The 25,118-nt window shown below is 42.7% G+C and overlaps 2 protein-coding genes across 5 annotated transcripts in view; one reads left to right on the top strand and one right to left on the bottom strand.

The window, feature by feature from the left end:
- The window catches only part of ITSN2 (intersectin 2), a 67,445-nt gene extending 47,158 nt beyond the window's left edge, over nucleotides 1–20,287 (top strand). For 3 of the 4 annotated variants that reach the window (XM_056486229.1, XM_056486232.1, XM_056486230.1), the window contains 11 exons: nucleotides 11,629–11,750; nucleotides 12,608–12,714; nucleotides 13,331–13,514; nucleotides 14,095–14,193; nucleotides 14,345–14,512; nucleotides 15,327–15,539; nucleotides 16,265–16,386; nucleotides 16,924–17,006; nucleotides 17,156–17,239; nucleotides 17,526–17,699; nucleotides 18,807–20,287. In XM_056486229.1, the coding sequence (XP_056342204.1) occupies nucleotides 11,629–11,750; nucleotides 12,608–12,714; nucleotides 13,331–13,514; nucleotides 14,095–14,193; nucleotides 14,345–14,512; nucleotides 15,327–15,539; nucleotides 16,265–16,386; nucleotides 16,924–17,006; nucleotides 17,156–17,239; nucleotides 17,526–17,699; nucleotides 18,807–18,964 (1,514 nt within the window). In that variant the 3' untranslated portion in view covers nucleotides 18,965–20,287. Of the gene's footprint in view, nucleotides 1–3,638; nucleotides 7,241–11,628; nucleotides 11,751–12,607; nucleotides 12,715–13,330; nucleotides 13,515–14,094; nucleotides 14,194–14,344; nucleotides 14,513–15,326; nucleotides 15,540–16,264; nucleotides 16,387–16,923; nucleotides 17,007–17,155; nucleotides 17,240–17,525; nucleotides 17,700–18,806 lie in introns of those variants that run through there. The other variant, XM_056486231.1, reaches the window with a different exon arrangement.
- Nucleotides 19,890–24,581, bottom strand: FAM228B (family with sequence similarity 228 member B). Its single transcript, XM_056488947.1, has 5 exons — nucleotides 24,537–24,581; nucleotides 24,239–24,310; nucleotides 23,399–23,596; nucleotides 21,290–21,367; nucleotides 19,890–20,911 (listed from the first exon to the last, which is right to left on the bottom strand). Exons 1-5 carry the CDS (start codon nucleotides 24,579–24,581, stop codon nucleotides 20,888–20,890), a joined length of 417 nt encoding a protein of 138 aa, XP_056344922.1. The 3' UTR covers nucleotides 19,890–20,887.
- Between the last annotated feature and the right edge of the window lie 537 nt (nucleotides 24,582–25,118).

Here is a 25,118-nt window from a genome sequence, read left to right as displayed (position 1 = left end):
CCATTCTTGAGATTTTCTTTTTAGCTAAGTTACTTGTGAGCCCATGAGCTCATATTTTTGGTAACACATTGTTCTGGCCTTTTTTTTTTTTTTTTTTTTTAATGCCTCTGGCCAGTGTGGTTGGGATGTCAAAAACTTTTGCATTTAGATTGAACTTAACATTCTTTGATTAGATACAGATAAATCATTAAAATGGTCTTTTGAAAGCTTTAATTTGTTTCAAATCTCACTTTTGAAGAAACAATATAGACTATACCAGATGGGCTATAAAAATTAAGATTCTGGCTGAGTATTAAAACTTAGGAATTTTCAAAAATATTAGAGGTTACAGCTTGTCACACCAGCTGTGTTGTTATTCCAAGTTATGTGGTTGAATGTGACAAGTGCAAGGTGATCACATAAACCACAGATTTTCAGCAAAAGCTGTGCTAGGACCATGCTGTAATTGGAAGCTTCCTGAATGATGAGACCATTTTTCTCATTGTTTGCTGATAAATCATTAAGTTTTCTCTCAGATTTCAGTGATTTGGAATAAGAGTATTTCCATCCACATCAAACTGGCTTTTGACAAAGGTTAATTATGTGCAGCTGTGCACCAGGTCATCTGGCCATTAAACTTTTCTCTAAGAGCTACTCTATGAAGTAGTTCTAAAAATCCACTTACTGGTGAGCATCATTTTTTAAAATTCTCTCAGTATTTCAAATGAGCTAAGTTACACACTAGTTTTGTGCTGGGCTTTGCCACTCTGTTGTGATACAGGCATTTGGAAACTTAAGGAAAAATCCTGCCTCAAGCCCAGAGCCTGCACAAACCCAGCACTCTTTAGATACTATTTCCCAGATTTTACCTGTGCTTCTGCTGGTCAGTTGTGTGAGCAGTAAGCCACTGCTCTGTACCTCTGCTGTTGCCAGAGGAATGTTTAAATGTGTCCTGAATGAAATGTCAAACTTCCTTGGGTTTCCTTACAATATTTTTGGCACTTGTTTAAACAGAGTACAGAACCTATCACGAGTATTCTTGTAAAATCACTTAGGAGTTGTCCCACAGAAATGTTGTTGTGGCCCTCTACAGAACAGCTGTAAGATATGACAGAATATAATTTTAAAAATGCATTGTTGCATTTTAAAGAACTGCTGATCTGAGTATTATAATGCCTCTGTTGAATAATAGCAGTTTTTCCTGCTGTTTTTGCTACAGTAAGTAAAATAGTATTGGAAAGGGAGCAGACAGATTTGGTTTACTCAAATAAGTTTGTGGCTTAGGGAAATTCTGGTTTTCCCCCAGATTTAAAGACCTTTGTATCTGGAGTCTTTTCTGGGAGTTAGTAGTTGTAGCTGTAATGGCAAACTTCCCTAGCAAAGAAGGAGCCAGGGTCAGTGAGGTGTCCTTCCTCTTAAGTTGCTGACATAGCTCTGGGAGCAGAACAGAATCACTTTTCCTCTTGGCGTATCTGCACATCCTGGCATAGGACCCCTGCAAGGAAAAAGAAAGAAAAACAAAATGACTTCAGGGTGTTTTAGGTTTTGTCTCTTAAACACGTGGTGATTGCAGAATGCAGGACAGTTGAATTGTGTTCCTGGTGGCTTGCTCCTGTTTTAATGACATTTTAATAGCCTTTTTTCTAATGTTTGCACAAAAGCCATCATAAATATGATACTCAGCAGGTTTCAAAATACAGATATAAAATAAAGAATCAGTCTCCTGTTCTTTGAGTGTTTGCACAACCACGCAGGGTCAGATCTTGTGTGTTGCCAGTACCTGTCTAGTGCCAGGTTCTCTTCCTGTCCTTCCCAAGGTGTGTGTAAGGGGGGTAGGCATGGTGCTCTTACCACTTTACAGTTCTTCCCAGTGCCCTGGTCTGGAGATAATTTTATTTTGGCCAGTCTTCATCTGCTTTGCACTTGGAAACTTGTTCTCTTATTTCAATGAGTTGCCTTTTTGAGTTTGTCATCTTATCCATGAGACCAGTGTGAGCTCTGTCCCTTTATTTTCTTTAGCTGAGATTTTCTCCCCTCAGGTAAATCTCAACTATTAAATCTCAAGGGTCAGGTTTTTTCTGTTTTACCAGGATCTGGCAAGGACACATTTACCCATTCTCTTCCCATTCATCCCAAGGGATGTTTAAGGAGGAGAGAAGTGTATGGAGCTGCTCTAGCTATGTTTGCATACTTGGTTGCTGGATGTCTTCTAGTGTTAGAGATGAGTTCATCCCTCAGAGATGTTCTTGCTGAGGGCTGGACAGCTCAGCAGGTGGACACACCTGTGCTCCACGTGCAGAGGCTTCTGGTTCATCCTAAGGTGTCTCATCCCATGAGACTTCCAGATCTGAATGTTGTCCCAGTTTTTTCTACTCTCACCTACATGTAGCAGCTGTTTTCTGTTCACTCTCTGCTTTCCATAGCCCAGCACTGCTGCAGTTCCTCACACATCAGAGTTACTCCTTCAGATTTTTGTTTGTAGTAATATCTCTAGAGCCACCTCATTTTTTGTCTTCCCCAAGCCTTACTTGTAGATGTGACATGTTGGAGATGTGGGGCAAGTCCTGCAACAAGGATCTGTATTTCCAGGAGTTGATTTTCATGCACAGAAAGTCTGTAGTAATTCCTGTCCACACTGTCTGGTGGATGAAGCTGACTCACTTTCAGGGGTGTTCAGTGAGAAAACAACTTCTGAACTGATGTGCTGGTGGCTGGTGCATTTCTGTGTCTGTGTATGGACAACATGCTTTGAAGTTCTCTAGTTCTTGCCAAGTAACTGCTCTTTGTGGAGTAACAGTTCATGGTAGCAGTGGCTTTGAGGTGTTGCCTCTTGCAGTTCCACATTGATATTTTAACACATGAGGATTAATGATTTATTCTAAGATTTTACTCAACAGTTCCAGAATTTTACCTCTTTTACCAAAGACCAATTATGAAATCAATCCCTTACTTCACAGTGGCATAGTGACTTTGTATTTCTAAAACTATGTGGTGAATATCAGTCTGGCTTGTTAACACTTCCAGGTTGTAATCCTGGGGTCTGGAATAGTCTCTGGATTGCCCACAAGGTGTGTCCCTCTTCAGACCATGTAGCCCTTGGATTCAGAGGGATGTGGTATCTCCTGTTCCATGGACACATATGACTAGAAGCAAGATTTTAATTTCTTTCAGGCTCAAACACAATTGAACAGGTTAATTTTTATGTGCTGATACAAATAAATTCCAATGAGATTTTTCTTTACAAGTTTAGTTTTTATCTGATTTTCTAATGTCCCAGTAGAAGTTTCTCAGGAGAGATTCTGGTTTTGTTGAAATCTCAAGGAATTTTGCCATGGCCTCTAAAAAAGCCCTTAGGGCTTGACCTTGTGTTGAGTCTACATGACAGAAGTTTTCCTTTGGAAGAAACTTTTCAAATGAATGAGCTGCAGGGGTTTTCGGAGTCAGCAATGGCTGGTCACAAGTACTTAAATCTGTGTGTGTTTATAAATATGAAACTGCAAGGGTTGAAGCTTGTGATGTCTGTTTTCAGAAAGTTGAATGTTCATCATTCCTTTCTGACCTTTTTGGTGTTGTTCTGTCTTTGTCCATAGAATTCATGTGTTTCACTCTTCAAATTTATGTTCATTTTATCCTTCCTTTTTTTTTTTTGTTTTTTTTAGGACCCAATGTTGTCTTCCAGTGTGAAAGCACCTCAGAGACCCACTATCCAAGTTTGACTAGCGTGGAGGCAGGGTGGCCAGCCCTGCTCACGTGTCTGACACAATCCTTTTGCTTCGTTTGAACGTTAGATCCAATCAAGAAATTAGGTTTTTGTGGGTTTTCTTCTAATCTAGTTTCAGTTGATCTGTAAAAGCAGAAAGGATAGTGGGTCTTTGTGTGGCTTTCACTGCTGTTCATTCTTGTTTCCTTTAGTATTTCCTTTGGATTGATAACCGTAGTCATTAGCATGCATATCAAGTTATTGTTTGCATGGTGGGATTGCAGACACACAAAGACCCACTATTTGCACAGTTTATCTGAGCTGTTTTGAATGGGCACTTGTGTTCTTTTAATGTTGTAATGTACATATTTTGCAGAATTAAAATGTTCATTGATTATTGTTCTAATGGACTTGATTTAATCTCTTACATACTGAGCTTTTAAAATTGGTGGCCTTCATGGCTCATCCAGAAAATCCTACCTGTCTGCTGCTGATAGTCACTGTGATTACAAACGTGCTGCAAGATCTAAGGGTTAGATCTGGTGCACTCCATCCAACCTTTTCACACCCTTTTTAATAGGGGAAAGAACTATTAGACATAGAGTGGAGGATATTTTAAATTTTTTTCTTCCTTCACAGTAGTACTATGGCAGGAATTCAGGTTGTTTTGGCTCAATACATTCTACCCCTAAACAGCCTCCTTCCTTTAAATTCTGATCATTCATACTTGCTTTCAGTTTTGGCAAATGTGCTTAGTTGCTGCAGTAAGTACTTGCACAGCCTCTGTGTGACCAGGCCCTTCTCCTGCCCCTTCTCTTCATTAAATAGTTCATGGTACTGAATTGTTTGTCTCTGGCTGTGGTCTGCAGTGACTTCTAAAGTACTGTCTGAAAGCTGCTGCTCTTCCTCCTGGTAAACAGAGCAGCAGCCTAATGCAGAGGTAACCTTGCTGAAGAGGTGTTGCCAGGAGAGAGGCACTAAGGGAGCCTGGAGTGAGGGCAGAGCATTTGGGTTTAGGATGGAGCTGTGCTCCTCACCCCACAGTCCTGGCCTGTTGGAAATACGGTGCAGCATGAGTGTCTTACTGTAATGTTTGGAGAGGAGGAACTTGTAACCATGATTCCCCTTTAAATAAAAGGATTAATTTGATGCTAGACTACTTCTCTGATTAAATAGTTCTGTGCTCTTGTAACAACAAGAGAGATCTCTAGACACAGTATTTAATTTAGTTGGTTTCCTGAACTTGGTTACGAAACAGCAAAGGTCACTTATGCAATCAGAAATGTTTACAAAACAAGCTGCTTGTTTACTATATAGGCAAATATATATATATATAGATGAATGTTGTGAAGGTACTATCAGGAAAAGGTTAATCCAATTGCAGAGATTTAAAAGCCTTTCTCCAAAATCCAATGTTATGTATTTAATATCCTTGATCAAATAATCTATATGTGCCCTTTAGTTCAGAGATGTATCTTCTGTGCAATACGGACTACGCAATGTGCCTACAGAAAACTATAAATGGATTTTATTCTGGATGTATTTTATCTGAACCAGTATTTTGTTATAGAATGAAATCATGTTGTTGTCGGCAAATAATGTGCTAGATAATCCTTTGAGTATTTCAAATGACTTGATTTCCTTCTGAAACCACGTTTTAAGTGTTTCTACTAAAGTACACTACTCACCCAGAACTGCCTTCTCTGAATTTCTCTCTTGGAAAGCCTGTTTAATACAGGCTGAAATGTCTTGTGCTGCACCAGTGGCATCGAGCAGTCACTTACTGTAGTCTAAGAATTAGGTGATCTTCTAAATTATGTAATTTCTAAAAGGCAAAAAGGCACTTTTAACCTGTGGGATTTGAGCCACAGTGACAATCAGTGTTCAGTCCGTTTTATTTGAATGCCAGATTACTTCTAATTGTGTTTAAAAAAATTAAGAAACAACTTCACATCCTTACTGAGGTAATTGAGGATATACTTACGTGGAATTTTCCAAAACCATCTGGCATTCCACTCATTGTTTAATTTTCTCTTTTTACTGATACATTTGGAGATTACAGTACTGTTGTCAAAGTTTCACACAGGTAGCCCTGTGTAGGTATGAACATTGATAATTATTGAAACTGCTGGCTCTAAGTCTGAACTGAAGAGTATTGAAGTGAAGCATTTTGTGCTTTCACAGCTATCTTCTCATGTGTCAGTATTACCTGAGTACGCTCTAAATTCTCTTAAGTGTAATAATAAATATAATAATAACAAAAACACATCTTTATAATGCTGGTTGAGAGAGACTTAGCTCCTGCCTTCATTATTTGTCTGTACTGCAAAAGTCTCCCTAGCACAGCTCCAGCACAGCTGCCTGAGGGCTCTGCTCTCCTGCACAGTGGTGCAGAAATAGTTGGATACACACATTGGATCATCCAAAGGAAAGACTGTGCCAAGGATGTATTTACAGCAAGATTATGTAAAAATAATATTCTTTATCAATGAAGCAGTGTGGCTATTGGAAGTTGTGTTTAAATCAGACTTTTACTTTTAAAAATGCTACTTTTTCTCTGGTTATATGCAGTCCTCACCTTTGGTGATAAAAGACCATAGAGTTGAGTTCAGCTGGTCATCCCAGCCAGTCAAGTAAAATCACCCTTATCTGGGTGGAAAAGGTTGGCTATGGAACTAAGGGCAAGGTGAAAAGTAGAGTCCTTTGTTGAACTCATGGTTCCCAAGCAAGAGCTGAGTCTAAATGTTGCTGAGAGCCACAAAGATAAAACTGAAGCCAACATGGAAAGGCAAGTATGCTGTCTGCTGTTGCCTGCAGTGTGGTACTTGCTAAATGTTGTTTCCTGTGGACCAGCAGAAAATAGGGGCCTTGGTGTCACAGGGGGTGAGAACCAAACAGTGCTGTAAATGCACAAGAACGGGTACAAAAATGCTATTTCTGTAACTGTCTGGTTTGCATAATGGACTTACAAACTACAGAAGCCTGGTTTGACACAAGCTTAGTTCCTGATCCAGAGCTGGATCCACGCAGGAAGGTCCTGTGCCACCACTGGGACCAGAGGCAGGGCTGGGTGTGTGAGGAGCCCGTGATGGTGAGGGCTGGGAGCTGTCTCCACATGGTTAATGGTGCAGTCAGGAGCAGGAGCCACAGAGCTCCATCAGGAAGATGCACACTAATAACTGAAAGGTCTGCCCCTGGTCACTGAACATTTCTGCCATCTCAGTGCTTGGTCAGATTGTATCCCTGTGTCATTCCCCTGGGCGGGGTTGGAAACACCTGTAAATAAGTCTGCTGGTAGGAATGCGACACTCCTTGGCCTGCAGCAGCAGCTGCTGCAGGGTCGTGCTACTTCAGTGTAATGAACAATAAAACTGCTGCCTTCTGGTGTGTGCTGCCTTAACCCCCTGTCCTCCCCAAGCTTGAGTGTCCCGTGTGGGGATGGTTGTTGAGACACGCGAATGCAGGCTGTGCTTAGCATGAGGCAATTGTTCACCTTCGGATTTCAACAAAGTTGTAAGATAACTATGCAAATGTATTTGATTAAAGGGACACATAAAAGGATCTAGTTTGTCTGTTGTGGTTTTTTTGTCCGTCTGGGGAGGATTTTTTTCCCAGCTGAATAGCTTGGAATGAGCATTGTGTCACCTGTGATAGAGTGACTTGATTTTGCTTTTTACCTCTTGAAAATTGATTCATAAATTTCCTCTGTTCTAGCACGGTTTTACTGGTTAGGGTGTTTACTGATTAGGGGAGATTGGATAAAAGTTTTTATTATTTCTCCCAGGGCCTGATGGAAACTGCCTTTTCCACAGTAGCAGATTTCTTGGATTAGTTCCTTTTGTGGGTTTCAGAGGCTGCTGGTGGCTCCAGGAGTGACAGGAGTGTGTCCCAAGTGCATTTGCCTTATGTGTGCCTGCACCTGGCTGTGGTGGTGCCCCCTGATGCCATCAGCTGCTCTCTGTACTGAAGGGACTGTGCTAATGCCAGCCCATGGTCCTTAAGGGGACATGTGGCCTTTCTGTGACAGGCTGGGAAAATGGAAGCAGGAAAAAAACTCACAACCCTTACCTGTTTTTCACAGCCATGTCAGCTGGCTTCAGAGTCAAAGAAACAATTAAAACAAATAAACAACCTCCTCCTCTGAAAAAAACCCAGCCCTTAACAAATGAAGATACTTCCTTTAAAAAACCAGTTTATATAGAATCATAGAATCATTAAGGATGGAAAAGACCTTTAAGATGATCAAGTCCAGTAATTAACTCACCACCAATAAACCACATCCTAAAGTGCCATATCAATGTGTTTTTTTAACACTTCCAGGGATGGTGGCTCCACCACTTCCCTGGGCAGCCTGTTCCAATGCTTTATAACCCTTTCCACAAAGAAATATTTCCTAATATAAAATCTAAACCTCATCTCTATTCCTAAGTAGTCTTCATGGGTCACCCAAAATCAGTGCCTCTGGTGTAGCTACATCCTTCCAGATGAGTGTCTGAGCTCCTGTTGGAGGGTTGAGATGTCTTTTCAGAGCTGTCACTTTTAATGGCTTTTTACCCCTGTCCATTGAGTGGGGAAGTCTGGTGGGAAAATAGTGATAGGTATTGCTCATCTGTCTTTCATTGGAGGATTTCCTTTCTTCAGAAACTCTCCCTCTTCCCCTTGAATGTGCTCATTCCCAAAAAGTCAGTAATTGGGAAGGTTTTCTGCCCAGCCCCCCATGTTTTTCAGGGCTTTGAATCTCCTGCAGAGGAGAACATCATTGCACTGTGAAACTTAGTAGTTATTCATGCAGGGGTAGTTATGTTAGTAGGAAAAAGTACTCCTTGTTCAGGTTTATTTGAAAAGTATAATTTTAAATACTTTAAAATCCATTCAGGGTTTTTAATCCCTCCAGAGACTGGGATTTCCTGTTTATGGACTCTCCAGGTTGTTTTACCCTGGCAGCTGCTTCCTCAGCTGAGAGAGCAGGATTTAGTCCAGAGGGCACCACAGTCACTGTAGGCGTCTCTCTGCTGTCCTCAGACTTTCCAAGGTTCCAGACACCCCCTGCTTGCTCTGGGGAATGTTCTGGAGAGGGAGCTGGGCAGGCTGTGCCCCAGGCTGGCTGAGAGCCTGGCATTGCCTGGTCTTGGTGGGAGAGGCAGGCTGGCTTCCCCTCCAGAGGGCAAGTGTCCCTCTTGGTCAGCAGAGCAGGTGCAGAGCTGCAATTCTTGCTGCAGACACTCCCAGAAATCCCACTACTCTTCCCGAGCTGCCTGGGGAGCTTGGGATGAAGCTTCACCAGAGGGAAGCCAAGCCAAGAGCTTTCTGCTGCCAAACAAGGCAGTTTTACTGCTTCCATGCACATTCCTGGCTGTTAAACCAGCAGAAAATTGCTGTTTTCTTTTTCCCCCCTTGGGATTTGTTTGCTGCCAGCATGTGAGCAGGGAGTCAGATAAGTGCCAGAACTGATGCAAGGAAAGCAGGGAGCAGCAATGTGGGAGGAGAGGGATAGAGATGTAGCTCCACACTTTCAGCACCAGTGAGCCCATGAGTTGCTGTGGCCACTTAGGAAAACATTGGCAAATGCACTCGTTAGGCTGGTTTATTCTCCTTTTAGTTTTTGTTTTTTCCTTCAGACTCAAATGCCTGAATTCACCCTCTAAAATCAAATGTGGGGATTGCATAATGTGTTTTTATGCCAGTACCATCAGACCTATCAAAATTGGGAGTGTTTTCACTAGTAAACACTAGTGTTTAAATAAAATTATATTAAATACTAAATACAAAATAGCATTCGTCCCTTCATCCCAGAAGCTGACAGTCCAAACACAAAGTTAGCACAGGAGCTAGTTAATGTAACTGCATTTTTATATCTGATAACAAATTTATGAATCAATTCAGTTTTAATGCATAAAAAAGGCCCATTTTTCTCCCAGGCTTGGCCCCAGCTTTCAGTGGCCAGCATGAGACAGACCCAAATCCCACCATGTGGGCTGTTCCAGCAGCAGGGACACAAGCCAACAGGAGCTTCAGTCCATCCCTGCTTCTGTCACAGGAGTGCACCTTGCAGTAGGAAAGGGACTGCCCAAAGGTGAGACTTCAAATCTGGACAATTAATGCCTGGTTACTGTGAAAGCCCTTGGATTATCCTAAAATTTCATGTCTTAGTAACCAAGTGACTTAAACTCAGTCCTGTGCAGACTGAAGAGTGATACAGGGATCCAGAAGTAGCACATTGGCCACAGTCCATCTCAGTGGACTAAGACATCAAACTTAGCAGGAATCACTTTTATCTGTAACTTTACTCCTTTTTCTCATCTAATTTTGGCCTGGTTGTAGACCTGGGGATAACTGAGGCCAGAAGGAGCATTCTGTGTGATCAAAAGAGCTGCAATCCCTCATCTCTTCTAAAAAAGTGATGTTTTTTCATACCTTGTCAGAAAGCTTAAGATCTGTGATCCTCCTTAGGTGCCAAACAGAACTGAAAAGTCCTGATTTTCAATCTTGGTGTTGTCTTTGCTGCTGTTTTACTCCTTTGTGTTGTTCAAAGGGTTTCCTTGTTATAGTGTCCTAAAATTTCACTGGGCAAGAGTTTCTCTTCTGCTGACAGTTGCTCTTTCAGAGCACCTTGATGCTGGTGTAGCCAGAAGCTCAGGAGCCTGTGAGGTTCCCATTAGGCCACTGTCACATCAAGTTCAGCCTAATGTTTAGTGTTTCTTGGTTTTTTTCCCTCAACTTTATTACTAACTCACCTTCCCATGAGCAGATCTATGCCTTGGCAGTGAATAGTCCCATCCTTATGTGTCAGGAGTGTCAGGGTGACAAGGGAGACTTCCTGCTGTAGGTCATTGTGCCTTTCACACCTCCTGTAAACCTTCATAAAGTGTTGTTCCTCTAGAGCTGCCGGATCTGAGTGCCTGCGATGTCCTTTCTGCTATCCTGCAAAGCCCACAGTTCACCTGGTACTGCAGCCTCATGCCATCACATCCAGTGATAGATGGATGTTCTCAAATGCTCTGTAATTGCTCCTTTTTTCCTTTTCCCCCATCCTGCTACTTTTCAATACTCTGCTGTGTGATGGCTGACAGAGGGATCAGATTGACTTTCTGTGCTCTCCTGTACCTAGCTAAACACATTCACCACTCTGGTTTTACCAGTTTTTGGTTTGGTTACTAAAGTTTGAACATTGTTGTCTTGTTTACTAACATCCAGTAGAGATAGAGTTGTGTGAAGCTGCAGGGTCTGCATGTTCTAACAGAAACCTGGGGTTTGTGTCATTGACTGTTGGTGTGTTCCTGTGCATGATTTTGATTTTTCATCCTTGATGCATAAAAATAATTCAATATATTTCTAGCTGATGTTGAGAAAAAAAGGAAGTTGTGTAGCTGTGAAGTTACACAACTATAATGTTATGTGTTACAGCTTTACAAATTTGTAGTGGTAGTTTGTATCATAAATTAATAACTAAGGCAGAGAACTTCAGAAATAGGTGGGGATTAAAAGTGCAGTGTCCTAAGTCAGGACCAGCCATGTTTTCTATGACCTCATCTCACAAAAGACAACTTAGAATCATAGAACCATTAAGGCTGCAAAGACCTTTAAGATCAGCAAGTCTAAAAAGACATTGCCCAAGGTAAGAGCAAATCACAGTTTCGAATCAGTGTGGCAGAAGAGATGAGAAAAGTCAGAAGACAAATGGAGTGGCAAGAAGTCAGGGATTCTTATTCTGCATCACAGTGCCAGGGGTGTTCAAAGAAATAAAAATGTGATAGACTGAAAAGGGACACAAAGAAGGGAGGGGGTTGATTGCTATATCACTTGATTTTGAAACCCACTGCTGCTGCAGAGAGGGTTTACCAGTGCCTGTATAGTCTGATCCATAGGCTGCTGAATGCTGGTGCAATTTTGTTAATTTATCAGTTTTGATGCCTTGAGTGGGATCTAAACGCCTGACTTACCTCCTGCAGGGTGTGCTGATCTCCAGAGCCTTGACACCATGCAGCCCATGGAGAGGAAAAGGCAGGGCTACATTCACGAGCTCATTCAAACAGAAGAAAGGTACATGGATGATCTGCAGCTCGTCATAGAGGTGAGATGTCTTGGATGTCAAAATGCATTTGGAAAAACAGCATCTCTATACTGAATAATATAACAGTAAAGGGGATTCTTATGAATTGTGAGATGATGGAGGAAGAAAGGTGTGTGGGCACCTCCCTTTCCAGTGAGTAGTATGTGGTTGCTCACCAGGCAAAAGCACCACTTTGTGAAACCTATCAGCTTACAAAGACCTTTCTGTTTTCCAAATCCTGTTCTTAGATGTTCAGGCTCAGTGAAAAGATGATGGGCTGGGGCCAGATGTCAAGCAAAGCTGCACAGAGCTGTAGGATCACCATAAAAGCTTATCCTGTGCCTTCTTCCCAGTTTTATTTCTGGAAGCAAGACCACCTCCCTCAGCAGGGCAGGGATGGGCAAGCATTAAGTGCTCTTTATAGTTTGACCTCTCTGTATAAAACAATGTTGTGGTGAAGTGTGGCAGATGTTAAATAGTTGTGTCATAGGGGTGCTGTGCTCCCAGAGATGAGGTGCTGAGGGCCCCTGAGAGCAGCTGTGGTTCTGCACACAGGGTGACCCTGAGTGCTCTGGGTCAGGGGAGAGGAGCAGTGCCTGAGTGTCATTTGTACAGTGATTGACTCTGAAATCACAGGAGTGCTCTTCTGCTGAGCTGTCAGCCTGCAGGTCCCAGTGCTTGTCCTCACTTTGCAAGTGCTGATGGCCAGTGTCTGAATGGGGTCACACGCTAGGGGAAACAGCTGTCACAAGTGCTAGTAAGGAATTGCTTTTAACTGCTGAGAAATTAGACACTGAGCATTCAAAAAAAGTCACTGCTGGGCTAAGCAAGAGCCCTTGTTTCTGTTCTCTGGAAAATTGCTCTTTTTTTGGCTGCAGGTTTTCCAAAAACCAATGGCTGATTCAGGCTGTCTCACAGAAGGAGAAATGGGGCTGATCTTTGTTAACTGGAAGGAGCTCATCATGTCAAATACAAAGTTACTGAAGTGAGTACTTACCTGAAGCCTTGTGTTTTTCTTTTCATTATTCTGTCATTTCTTTCCCCAGGAAGTTTGCTGGGTTTACAGTCAATATTCTGTCCTTGCTGATTATTTCCTGTGCATGCTTGCATTCAGAACAGCTAAATGCAGTCTGATTGTTTCAAAAGGAGAATAAGAGAGAGGGGGAAATAAACAGCAAGAACAGATGTACATTTGCTGTAATACCTTAGAAACGGACCTTACACAAAAGTATATGCATGGGTACTTTTCTTCCCAGTTTTCTACAAAGCAACCTTTTATTCTCTAAAAATAATTTTTAGAAAGATACAGTGGCTAGTAATTCACTGAACGGGATGCTGGTTGAATGTAGAGATTGATTCTGGTTGTCCCAGAAACCTCAAAGGAGAGTCCCAGTCTCGCAGGCCCCTTTAGGGAGATTGTTCAGCTCCGGGTGTTGTGTCAGTGACGTCCTGGGGTTTCAGGCAGGACTCCAGCACTCCTGGCAGTGCCTGTGCTGTGTAAGGAAATTCACCTGCCAGGTTTGTATCCGTCAGAGGTGGCTGTGTAAGGGCTCACAGGCTGGGCAGCAAAGTTGGATGGTGATCTCTTTCCTCGCCCGCAGAGCCTTGCGGGTGCGTAAGAAAACCGGGGGCGAGAAGATGCCGGTGCAGATGATCGGGGACATCCTGGCAGCTGAGCTGTCCCACATGCAGGCCTACATTCGCTTCTGCAGCTGCCAGCTCAACGGAGCCTCCCTGCTGCAGCAGAAAACTGATGAAGATGCTGATTTCAAAGACTACCTAAAGGTATCTGATTCAGTAGCTTTTGTGCCTTCTCCCTTCCTCAATGACAGGAGCCCATCTAACCAGCATCAACCACATCAAAATAACCCAGAAGAGTAAAATCCTGCAAAAATAGCTAAGAAGCTTCCAAGGTGTATTTACATGGTGACCATGGCTAACACTGTGTGTGCTCTTTATTTATAACACTGTCTTTCTCTCTAGCTAATTTACTTAGGCCATAAAAGGAAAATTGCCAGAACAGTTGACATCAGGCATTTGTTTCTTTGATTGCTTTGTTCTTTTTCAACCTGAGTGGAGCCTGTGGTGTCAAAATAAAAGCTGGAACAGTTTTGAATGTAAGGATTCCGCATGAACAATGACCCTGTGATTCATGCTGTCAAAGCATCTGGGTGCAGTGACACTGCCAGCTTTCCTGTTTGTTCTAGATACAAGTAGTGTTTGCTCACTGAAAAAATCCAAGATCTCTTGGAATGCCTGGAAAAATGAATCTGACCAGAGAATTTTCAGTATTCAGTGCCAGTAATGCAACTGTTTTCTGATGACTAATGCAATGTCTCTGCTAAATCTCTGGGTTGCACCACAGAAACTTGCTCTGGACCCTCGCTGCAAAGGAATGCCCCTCTCCAGCTTCCTCCTGAAACCCATGCAAAGGATAACACGCTACCCTCTGCTCATAAAGAGTGTGAGTACCCCAAGTGAGGTTTTGTAGGTGAATGCTTTGAGTTTGATCTCCACAGCAAAAGCCAAGATAAAGGTTTGTCCCTTTATGGGGATTTCTCTGACAGGCACCTGTGCTTACCTCTTTGTTTTCTCCCCTCTGTGATACACTCCAGATTCTAGAGAACACTCCAGAGAACCACCCGGACCACAGTAACCTGCGGCTCGCCCTGGAGCGTGCGGAGGAGTTGTGCTCCCAGGTGAACGAGGGCGTGCGTGAGAAGGAGAACTCGGACAGGCTGGAATGGATCCAGGCCCATGTCCAGTGTGAAGGCCTTGCTGAGGTACCTGCACTGATGCTCTGCAGGGCTGGGGCTTGTCAGTCATTTGAGCAAGCTGGGGAGGGAATGGGAGTCCTTGCTCACATCCTCCATTGGAACAGGATCCACTGCTGAGCTCTAGGCAGGGAAGCTTTTACTGAATTCTACTCACAGCCATAATGTGATGAACCATTGTTTTTGCATGACTATAGTGGCAGAGAAATCTTGATTTATCAGCTTTAAAACCGTACCATTTAGACCATTAAACAGACAGAAATAACTCATCTCTCTGAACTCCTGATCATGCTGCCACTGGGCTAAGTCAGGCATTACTAAGGAGGATTTCACTTAGTGTTTGTTTCCCAGGGTTTTCCTTCAAGCAGGAAGGGAACAGCAGTCCTCAGTGCCAGATCCTCAGGGATATGTGGTATTCAGGCTCCTGTACCTTTCAGGACAGCCTTCAGACTGAGGTGTGTGTGACAGTTCTCCACTGCATAAGGAACCAGGGCTTGACAGACCCAGAAGGTCTGTCCTGTTCCATCACCTGATCATCTGTGAGAGGTGACCTGACTGCAGCCTGTGCAGCCTCTTCTTAAACACAGCTTCTGGGCAACACAGAAGTGGCCATCTGGTCATCCCTCTGTGTGTTTTTGGTAAAGCTTATATCTCCTCTGAGGTGGGAGTTTAGCAGAACAGTTCCCTTCTCTTCATTTATAATGGAATTCATTAAACAAAAGTGAAGAATTTTCAGCAGCTTGGTCAGTCTTCACCATGAATAGGAGCAGGAGCTCATGTCTGCACAGACTTGCTGCTGCTAATGAATTTTGTCTCTTCCCAGCAACCCGTGTTCAACTCCCTCACAAACTGCTTGGGACCACGGAAGCTCCTGCACAGTGGGAAGCTGTACAAGGCCAAGAGCAGTAAGGAGCTGTATGGATTCCTTTTCAATGACTTCCTGCTGCTCACCTACATGGTTAAACAGTTTGTGTCTTCTGGATCTGATAAGCTCTTCAGCCCCAAATCCAACTCCCAGTTCAAAATGTACAAAATGGTGAGTGAGTCAAGGTGTTCTATGGTCGTGTTGGTAGAGTGGGTCCTGGCTTCTCATGAGGAATGCTGCTCTCCCACTGGGATTAGCTGTGTGGCCCCTTTTGCTGTCACATGGGCACTTCTGGCAGACAACTTGCACAAATGACATTGGCTTAGTACCCAAATAAAGGACAGACTTCTGCACCTTGGTTTAATAAACACTTTGATCCACTGTGGGGGAAAGGGCAGAAGTAGCATCACACCTGAACAGCTGAGTGGGATGTTCAGAAGCAGGAGCCTTGACTTCAATTTGCACAGGTTCCTGCATCCATAAGAAAATTCCTGTTCTTCAGAAAACAGTAGAAGGTGCAAAATTTTAGTCTCTATGCCCACAAAGTGTGTGTTCTCAAGATTCTGAAACTGGAGATATAAGTTTATGTATCAGGGCTGCTTTCCCACAGAGAACCTGGGAGATTCCTGGATTTCTGAGCTCCACGCTGCAGTTCTGCTTGCATACTCCTGCCCCTTTCACAAAGCTCTTTTCCTAGGAAAACAGAACAGAGTGAATCTCCAGAGTAGTTTTTCTCACAGCCCTTTTTTGCATCCTTTCATGGTGATCATTGTTTGTCCTGTGTCCTATGACTTTCATTTTCCCTACAGTAAAACAGTGTATTTAAACATGCTTATAGAGTTTCTGCCTATTGTCACAGGGTGGTGCTGTCACAGTGACATTTGCTTTTCTTTCAGCCGGTTTTCCTTAACGAAGTCCTCGTGAAGCTGCCCACAGACCCTTCAAGTGATGAGCCAGTTTTTCACATATCACACATTGACAGAGTTTACACTCTTAGAACTGACAACATTAACGAGCGGTGAGTAGTGAAAAATGCAAATCTGAGCTTAAACTTGTTCATTGATACTGGCAGGCTGTGTTTCCAGTGATCTCAGGGGCTCTGAGCTCAGGAACAGAGCTATCTCTTGGTCAGGAAATAAACTCACTTGACTCTCATTTGAATGAGAAGCTTTCTCTGATTTTGCTGTGCTTCTGCAGCAGCTCTTGCAGTGGCATCCAGCCACATCTGCTGCTCCTTAATATTTCAGTTGTATCAAAGAACAGTTTAGAGCTGCAGAATCCAGCATCCTGTAGGACTCTTCCCCAGTCCTGGGCAATCTTTAATGTGACCCAGCAGTTTTTAATAAAACAGCATCTCCATGCCCATTTATTTAGGCTGTTTGGAATGTGGCATAAGATCAAATCCAAAAACTCCATCACTTTAGTCATGAACTGACTTGATTTGTGATGCCTCTAACACGTGGGGAGGGGGGAATGGAGAAAGAGAGTGGGGCTGAGTCACTGAAGATTTTGCTGCCTGTGGGATGACCCTGACTGTAGGGATTGCTCTTTGCAGGACTGCCTGGGTCCAGAAAATCAAAGCAGCATCAGAGCAATACATTGAAACGGAGAAGAAGAAACGTGAAAAGGCTTATCAAGGTACCCATCAAGTTCTGTATTTCTCTCTCATCCACCTGGATACAGGGGCAGAGCATTTCCTGGAAGATGCCAGTGTCTTCTTCAGATTTATGGCCAGTTCTTACATGTAGTTCCATCCAATCTGTCTATCTCTAACCTCTTTGTTCCAGCTCGTTCACAGAAAACCTCAGGAATAGGACGCTTGATGGTGCACGTGATTGAAGCAACAGAACTGAAGGCCTGTAAGCCCAATGGTGAGTTGAGGGACACAGTCTCACAGCACTTTTATTCCTGTAACATTTGGAAAGGCTTGCTGAGAGGAGCTGGGAAACGCTCTGGCTTGTCTACAGTTTCTGTATGAAATAGTCATGCTTTAGCTTCAGAGGACCAAGTGAAGAACCAGCTCTCTGGTGCTCTGGGATACAGGGATTGCCTAATCCACATCTTCTGGCAGCAGCACTGATGTGTGTCCAAGCAGGCTGAAGATGGAGGGGGCAGTTCTGCACTGCAGAGGGGTTTCACTCCCTGTTCTGTCTTTAGGGAAGAGCAATCCCTACTGTGAGATCAGCATGGGCTCACAGAGCTACACTACCAGGACCCTGCAGGACACCCTGAACCCCAAGTGGAACTTCAACTGCCAGTTCTTCATCAAGGATCTGTATCAGGATGTCCTGTGTATCACCATGTTTGACAGGGATCAGTTCTCACCTGATGGTAAGTGTGAATATTTAGGCAAAGAATGCTTTTTTGTTAGCTGAGGTACCCAGTTCCTCAGCAGCAGTTTCAAGAGCCTGTAGGTCTGACTGCTGCCTGAGCAATGCTCAGTGAAAACAATGTCTCAGTACTCAGGATGTTCAATAGCCTTCCAGAGCCAGTAACTCTAGGCAGTCAGATTTGATCCCCGTCTGGCTTTTGTATCAGACACAGAATTATTTTCTTGTCAGACTGAGGAGACAGACAAGTTGAAAGTGAGAAGTTTGACTCACAATTGGTGCTCAGAGAAAAGGTCCTGAGTAATATTTTCATCAGCTTTCTTGTTGCTTGGAAATTGAGCACATTTTTGGCAGTCAGTTGCTTCTCATATCCTCTAACAAGTTAAGTGCTTTTTCAGGGCTGTGACACACAATCAATTATTGCAAATTTGCAGGGAACTGCCTTGACCTGAGATGCCTTGTGTGTAACCATAGCTGAGTCTTTTCTCCTATGAGTTAATATAAGTTTGGCTGGCTGCTTTTCCCAGCTGGACAGCTGAGTCTTGTTTTTCAGTCCATGGTGAACCTTTTATTGCACACACACACAAAGATGCCATGTAAGAAATAGCCACACAGAAGGTGTGTGATTTCTGAATAGGACTGTAAACCTACTAGTAGCAGTAATTGTTGAAGGTCATTGTTCTTGTGAAAAGCATGATATATAGACGTAATTAAAAGTTGGAGGAGCCAAAACAGTTGATTTTTTTATTGTCTTTGAGCACCTCAGCTGATTTGTAAACAAGTTCCATCACCTAACTGACCAGCTAGCTCTGAAACTGAAGAACACTTCAAATTGTGTTCCTGAAAAGCCATTTTCTAAAAGTATTTTTAAAGCCCTTAACTCAAACTGTGACATCCTAGTTCCACAGCATTGTTCTCTTCTAACAAGGCCCTTTTTTGTCACTGCTGGCTGGTTTACACAGGGCTGGGGTCCAGTCCAACTGAAAGCCTGGGAGCAGTGCTCTGGAACTGAGCTTGTACCCCACAGCGTTGCATTAACCTGACTCACTCAGAGGTTCTAAGGTCAATACCTTTGCCTAATGAAATTTCTTATTCATTTGCCCAACAGATTTTTTGGGTCGCACTGAAGTTCCAGTAGCAAAAATCAGAACAGAACAAGAGACCAAAGGCCCCACAACTAAACATTTACTGCTGCATGAAGTTCCAACAGGAGAAGTGTGGGTGCGCTTTGACCTGCAGCTCTTTGATCAAAAAACACTCCCCTAAGAACGCTTTTTTTTAATTTATGAAGGACAACTGAAGCTGACAGTCTGAACATCTTTTGGTGAAAGGTTCCTTGTCCCACGCTGGTTACTAAGCAAGAATTCCTGCTGCTTTTGTATTTCCTCTTAGTTCTTGGTTGTGCTTAGTTCCTTGCAGTGTTCCGAGTTGTTGTTGATCTATGCAAATACAAATGTTACTGTAAATACAGTACTATAGGTCAGTGCCTTTTTATTATGTTGGAATATCTTGGGTTTGGATGCCAATGTTTCCATTTTCAGGGCCATAAAAAGTATTATATAGAAATGTGGCACCAAGCTGTTTGTATATTTTACCACTTAGTCTGACAGACAGACTGAGGAATGGTTTAAGCTCAGCACTAGAATCATTCCATTTGAAATCTTAAAAGTGATATCCACTGGAATTTTCCCATCTCAGGATGATAGTTTTAACGGTTAAATGCTGAAGAAGCCTTAGCACTTGAGAAGTCTCCAATATATTGTATATTCTTTTAAGAATCAATTGTATTTCTTTACTTGACTTTAGTTCTGCACTGGAATCAGTAACTGCTACTTGATTTTTCTTTCTGCTTTATCATTCTGGTTTATCATTCTCTGCTGAGACAATGTGGTTGTGAAGAATAATTAGAAAAAAAATATTTTAAATACTGTGACCCACAACAATGTGGCAAAATACTCTTCAGCTCTTTGGGTTTTTTTTCCTAAATATAAGTTATTTGTGTACATTTCCTTGGTCTTGCAGACCTCCATGTGAATCTTGAAGTTTTGACATTGCCAACATGTATATAGAGAGTAAAATATAAGTTTATTAATTTGTCTACAGATGTTTATTGATGCATAGTGATTTTTAAAAAGTATATTTTATTGTAAAGGGGAATGTGAAATAATGAGAAAAACTTATAGGATTTGTTCAAGGAAAGTTTATTACAAGTTTAAAGGATTTGCTCTGGGGAACTTCACCCCAATATAAAATTGTAAAATGAAGTGGTTGAAAGCAAAAACTTTCTCTTGGCACCAAATCAGGAAGGTTTAAAAAAGAAAAGGAAGTTTGTTTATAAATATTTGATACCTTGTAACTATTTACTGCCTCCTTTAAAGTGCTTTGTTGCAGAAGCACTGCATGCAGTTCTGAGCAGCCCGTGCCCTTGTTTTCCACGGGTGCAGAAATTCCTCCTGAAGTCTGGCAGTTTCCCACCAGTCACCATCTGTACACCCTCCTGTTACTGAGTCAAACTCTGTTCCATTTAACAGTTTTCTGTGGTTCAGTATTTCTAATCCTAAATAAAACTCAATTCTTGGCATCTCTTGAGAGATTGTGTCTGTACAATGGGAGTTTGGAGAACAGAGAAAATTCAGTTTCCAGGCTTTGAGCCCAGAGCTGCTGAGCAGCCACACCAGCAGGGAGGTGGGACTGCACTGGCACAGGAGAGGGACAGGTTTGAGGGCACTGGCAGCAGCTGCTGCTCAGCACTAACTCTCCAAAAAGCACCAGATGTTTCATGCACCACTTCCCATCTCCTCTTCCTACCTTCTCAAAACACCTATGATGTATGTTAAAAGTTTGATTTACTGCTTGGACACTATCTCCAGGAGAGAACACCAGCGCTGTCTTTATTGAGCTCAGCCCAAGTTAAACCTCCTAAAATAACAGGTTTTGGCCTGTAGAGCATTGAATTGGATCTGGCAAGAGGAGGAGCAGCATCTCAGACATTTCTTTGCCTGCTGGGTAGCAACATCTCAGAACTACAAGTTTAAGACAGTAAGTTTATTGCAGTTTGCCCAAAGACCCGGCCTCTTCTCACTTGCTTTGGCAGTGCATGTAACCTGTTTTGTAAAGGGTACCTTTGATGGCTGTGCTTGCTGCTGTGGTCAGCTGGAGGACAGGTGACATCATTGGCTCACTCTGTCATTATGCTAGTTGATGACTTTCATCCTTTAAAGAGAAGGAAAAACTGTTGCCATGCTTCTGTAATGATCAGCTGAGCTGTCAGATTGTTTCCTTTTACACAGCACGCACTGAGCTTGCCTGGGAACTCTCCAACCCTCCTTAGACAGGACACCCCTTGTGCTGTACAAAGGATTTGAAATGAGGAAAACAAACCTCCCCCTGCCATTGCTACAGTGCCTCAAAAACTGGGCTTAGTATAGATCCAGATTGGTGAAAACCATGTTCAAACACCACTCAGGGTGAAATGCAGTAGGAGTGAGTTAGTAAAACTGTGCTCCTCTAGAGCAGCCCCCCAGCAGCACATCAGGAGCACACTCTGTTAACTTCCTGCTGGTCAAAGTGGGACTCCAAACCTTCTCATACCTTCCAGCAGTCTATGCCCCTCTTCTGGAAGAATGGATCGTACTCTGATGGGTCATAATCGTCCAAAAACACGTAGCCCTGTGGGAGAAGCAGGTACTGGGTCAAGTCTCAGAAGTTGTTGGTAGTTACAGCAGAGAAAGCATCCAGTCAGGGTGGGACAAAGCCAGGTATAGCATACACAGCACCAGAGGTGGTTGAAAAAAGAATTCCCAAATTTTCATACACTGCACCTCAGAAAGAAAGTGACTGAACTGTAACAGGGAAATTCCTTCATCCATTTTAATTTATCACAGGCATAAATATATAATAAATGATTTCATGAAGCATCCAGAAATAATTGCAGGCTAAAATGCTAACCTTAACTAAGACAGCCAAGACAATGGAAATTTTTTTTCATTGAAAATGTTTTCTAGAGAAGGAAACCCTGAGATTGGCTCATTGGTCAGAGCATGGTGCTAGTAACACCAAGGTTGTGTGTTTGATCCCAGAATGGGCCACTCACTTTAAAGTTGGACTAGGTGATCCTTCTGGGTCCTTTACAACTCAAAATATTTATCATTTCAGCAAAACAGATATTAAAAAGAAAAGGAAAAACAGGAGTGAGTGAGCCCTCACTAGCCACAGCCTTAGACAGGTCACTGATCTGCAAGATGCCAGCTCCAAGCCTGGGTTCATGAGCTGGCTTTTCCATCTACACATTGGAATAAAGCTGTCCAGACCATAGCTCCATCGCACCAACAATGCTGCCACAGGTGAAGGAGAAGCCTGACAGCAGGGAAGAGAGTAAAAGAAAATGGGCAAAAAGAAGGGAGGGAAGGGAAAACACATCCAGAATTAACCACATTAACTAACCCACACAGGTGTCTCAATTCTGCAAAATTTATCATATGCTGCCACAGTTAATGCAAACTTATGCAAGTAAACTGTCTGTAAATATGAAGGGCCTCAGCCTGCTCTTCAGACATGCTGGTGACAGAGCTGACACCACAGAGCAAAGAGGAAAGGTAGATGCCGACCATATGCTGGTGCTCCCCTTCAAGCAGGACACATCCCAGTACATCAGCCACTGCCTCTGAAGGGCACACAGCAAATTCCTGACTTGCAGCTTGCAAGATGGACTGATGCAGACCCAGATAGGTACAGTACACCAAACACAGCCTAAATCCCAGGACTTCAGCAGTAGGACTAGTTCAGTTCTTTGTCATTCCATGCAGTTTAAATGCATGGGTCTGTCACATCAGGCCTTTGAAAAAGATAGTTTGGTCTCTTTAAAACAACACAGCTCCCATGATATTTTCATTTCTGGATGAGTAGCTTGTTTACAGTCTCACTGTGCAGTGGTTTCCACTGACAACAACTGCCTGCTCCCATAAAGTATTTTTTTGTGGTAGATTACATAGCTGCTTTTATTTTTCTCTTTTTTTTTTTCATTGCTGAGATACAAAAAGTTTAGTTGTTTGATCTGATATTCAAGATCGATGTGAAATTAAGAGCAAAACGAAGAAAACTAACAAGTATTTTCTACAGTGACTGCAATTTGCAATTTTTGTGAATACTGAAACATACAGAATTACAAAATCCATGAGTTGGGTCCATTACCTGCATGCAGACTTAACACAATTGTTTCTATCTCCCTGTTACCATATTTTTTCTTTTATGAGGCTTGATCAGTAGCATCCAAAACCACAAAATTATTTCACTTATGCTCTGCCAATAAAGTTGCAGTACCACTGTAGCTGAACTCCTGAGACATGAGAGTGCAGCCCACACCCTGCTCACTCAAGCCTTTGGTTTCAGCTGACTGAGCTCAAGGTTTTCCCACTAAATGGTCCAGCCCATGGAGGGAAACACATCTCAATAGGGTGTCTCACCATACTGAGACCCCAGTACATGTTCACTGCACCAAGCAATGCTGCTGTTCACAGCTGGTGAATGCACACAGTTGTAATATCACCATTGCTGAGGTCCTTGAGAAAAGTAAGTAACAAGCAAGGTGTAGATGAACTCCAGGTTGCTTAACCAACAGGAAATAACAGCAAAACCCCTGATTTTGTCACAACCCTCTAAATACAACCCTTTCCATGACAGAAATGTGCTTCTCATTGATACCTTCTTTGTACAGTAGTTTAAATATTGAGATAATTGTTCTTGTCTCCTTTTCTGCACTTCTTCCTCTGACTTGCTGTCCATTCGGTCCTTCATTTTCTGCAAAAATGGCTCTGAAACATCCTCAAGATATTTTTTGTAGAGAAGCTCTTTCTTTCTCAGATTAAGGAAATCACTGTGCCTCAAATATCTGTCCACCTCCTTAAGTAAGACATGGAAAATAAAAACCGTATAAACTATTGGCTGATGACAGTAAAGATTCCAGAGGTGAAGGCTTGCAGCTTGGCTGACCTGACTGCTCACTGCTCTGTTTTACACCCCTTCCTTCTGCTCCTCCCTCTCTCCACTTCCCACCATTCGTTTCCAAGCTTGCCCTTTCAAGAGCTCTGACATTCAGACTCTTAATTTTTGAAGCTGTGGTGCAAGATTGGCAGAAAATGACTGATACTCCCGTCAGGTTACTGAGCTGAAATCCCTGCAGAGCAGGGGCCTGCAAGCACCAGGCTCTGCAAGGCAGGCAGCAGGACCTTCCCTGCAGCACTGGCAATTTGCTGGAACAGATCAGAGCAGCCCTCCTGCCCTTTGCTCACAGCACCACTGTCACCAATTACCACACCCACAGGACAAATATTAGGTGCTAACGGGCAGTTCAAATCATCTGGAATTCACAATTAGGGTTTATCCTGAGGAGATTGAAAAGATGAGACGCTCATAACTCTAAATTAGTTTTTCAAGAATTCATACAGGCAATTAACATTTTCTCATGAATCACTGTTTAGGAACTAAAAATATTGACATGCAGGAAAGCACATAGCAATTGAGAAAAGATGTAACACTTCTTACCCTCACAAAATTTTCTCTGTCCAAGATGCACTGAACAGAAGCAATGATGTCTCGGCTTTGATCAGGTGCTGCCTAACAAAACATGAAAAAAGCCCACATGAAGTGAAAGCAGGACTTAAGTAGGAGTTAGATTTACTTTTGAATTAAAAATAATTACCAGTGTGATGATTAAAGGCACACTATACTACAACCCAGCTGGCAAATTCTTGCAAGATTTGCTTTGAGCAGTTGGGTTAAGTAGCAACAGAAGAGTGTTGGAAGAACTGGAATGAGAACTGGAATGAGAACTAGGATGTACATGCTCAGACCTCCTTGGCTGCTCCTCATCATGACCAAACATCATTTCCTCCTTGCCACAGTTCCTCACCTGTGCCAAATGTGGCTCCTTAACTCCTGCACTCCAGACAAGGAGTACAGGCAATGCAGAACAAATCTATCATTTGCAGATGGAATGCAATTTATGCATAGAATGGAATATTAGCCTGTTGCTCCCTGTGCTTAATATTGATTTTTAATTCCAATTGACAGTGTAGTTTTCAGTCATGTCTGCCTTGGTCCTTCTGACTAGCTCCACACTCCCAAAGGTTTATTACACTGAGATGGGCAGGACATCATACACCAGAGCAAGCAAGGAAGGAAGAGACAAGAAGTATTAAAAATTCCACCAGAAACAAATGAGAAAGAGAAAATCTGGTATATTGTATTATGCCTAATGAATTTACTTCACATAGTCACAGATCCTTTCTAAAGCCAGCACTGTAACAGCAGCACAAAGACATGGCCATCACTCCAGCTCAGAACCATCATTGGTGAACTGGAGAAGAGTTTTCCTTCAGGATGATACATATGTGAAGAAACCTTAAGAACAGAAGGAGCTGGG

Source organism: Oenanthe melanoleuca, chromosome 3 (genome assembly GCF_029582105.1).
Source record: "Oenanthe melanoleuca isolate GR-GAL-2019-014 chromosome 3, OMel1.0, whole genome shotgun sequence".
NCBI lineage: Eukaryota > Metazoa > Chordata > Aves > Passeriformes > Muscicapidae > Oenanthe > Oenanthe melanoleuca.
Note: the sequence above shows the minus strand (reverse complement) of the source record. Positions and strands in the feature narration are given on the sequence as shown.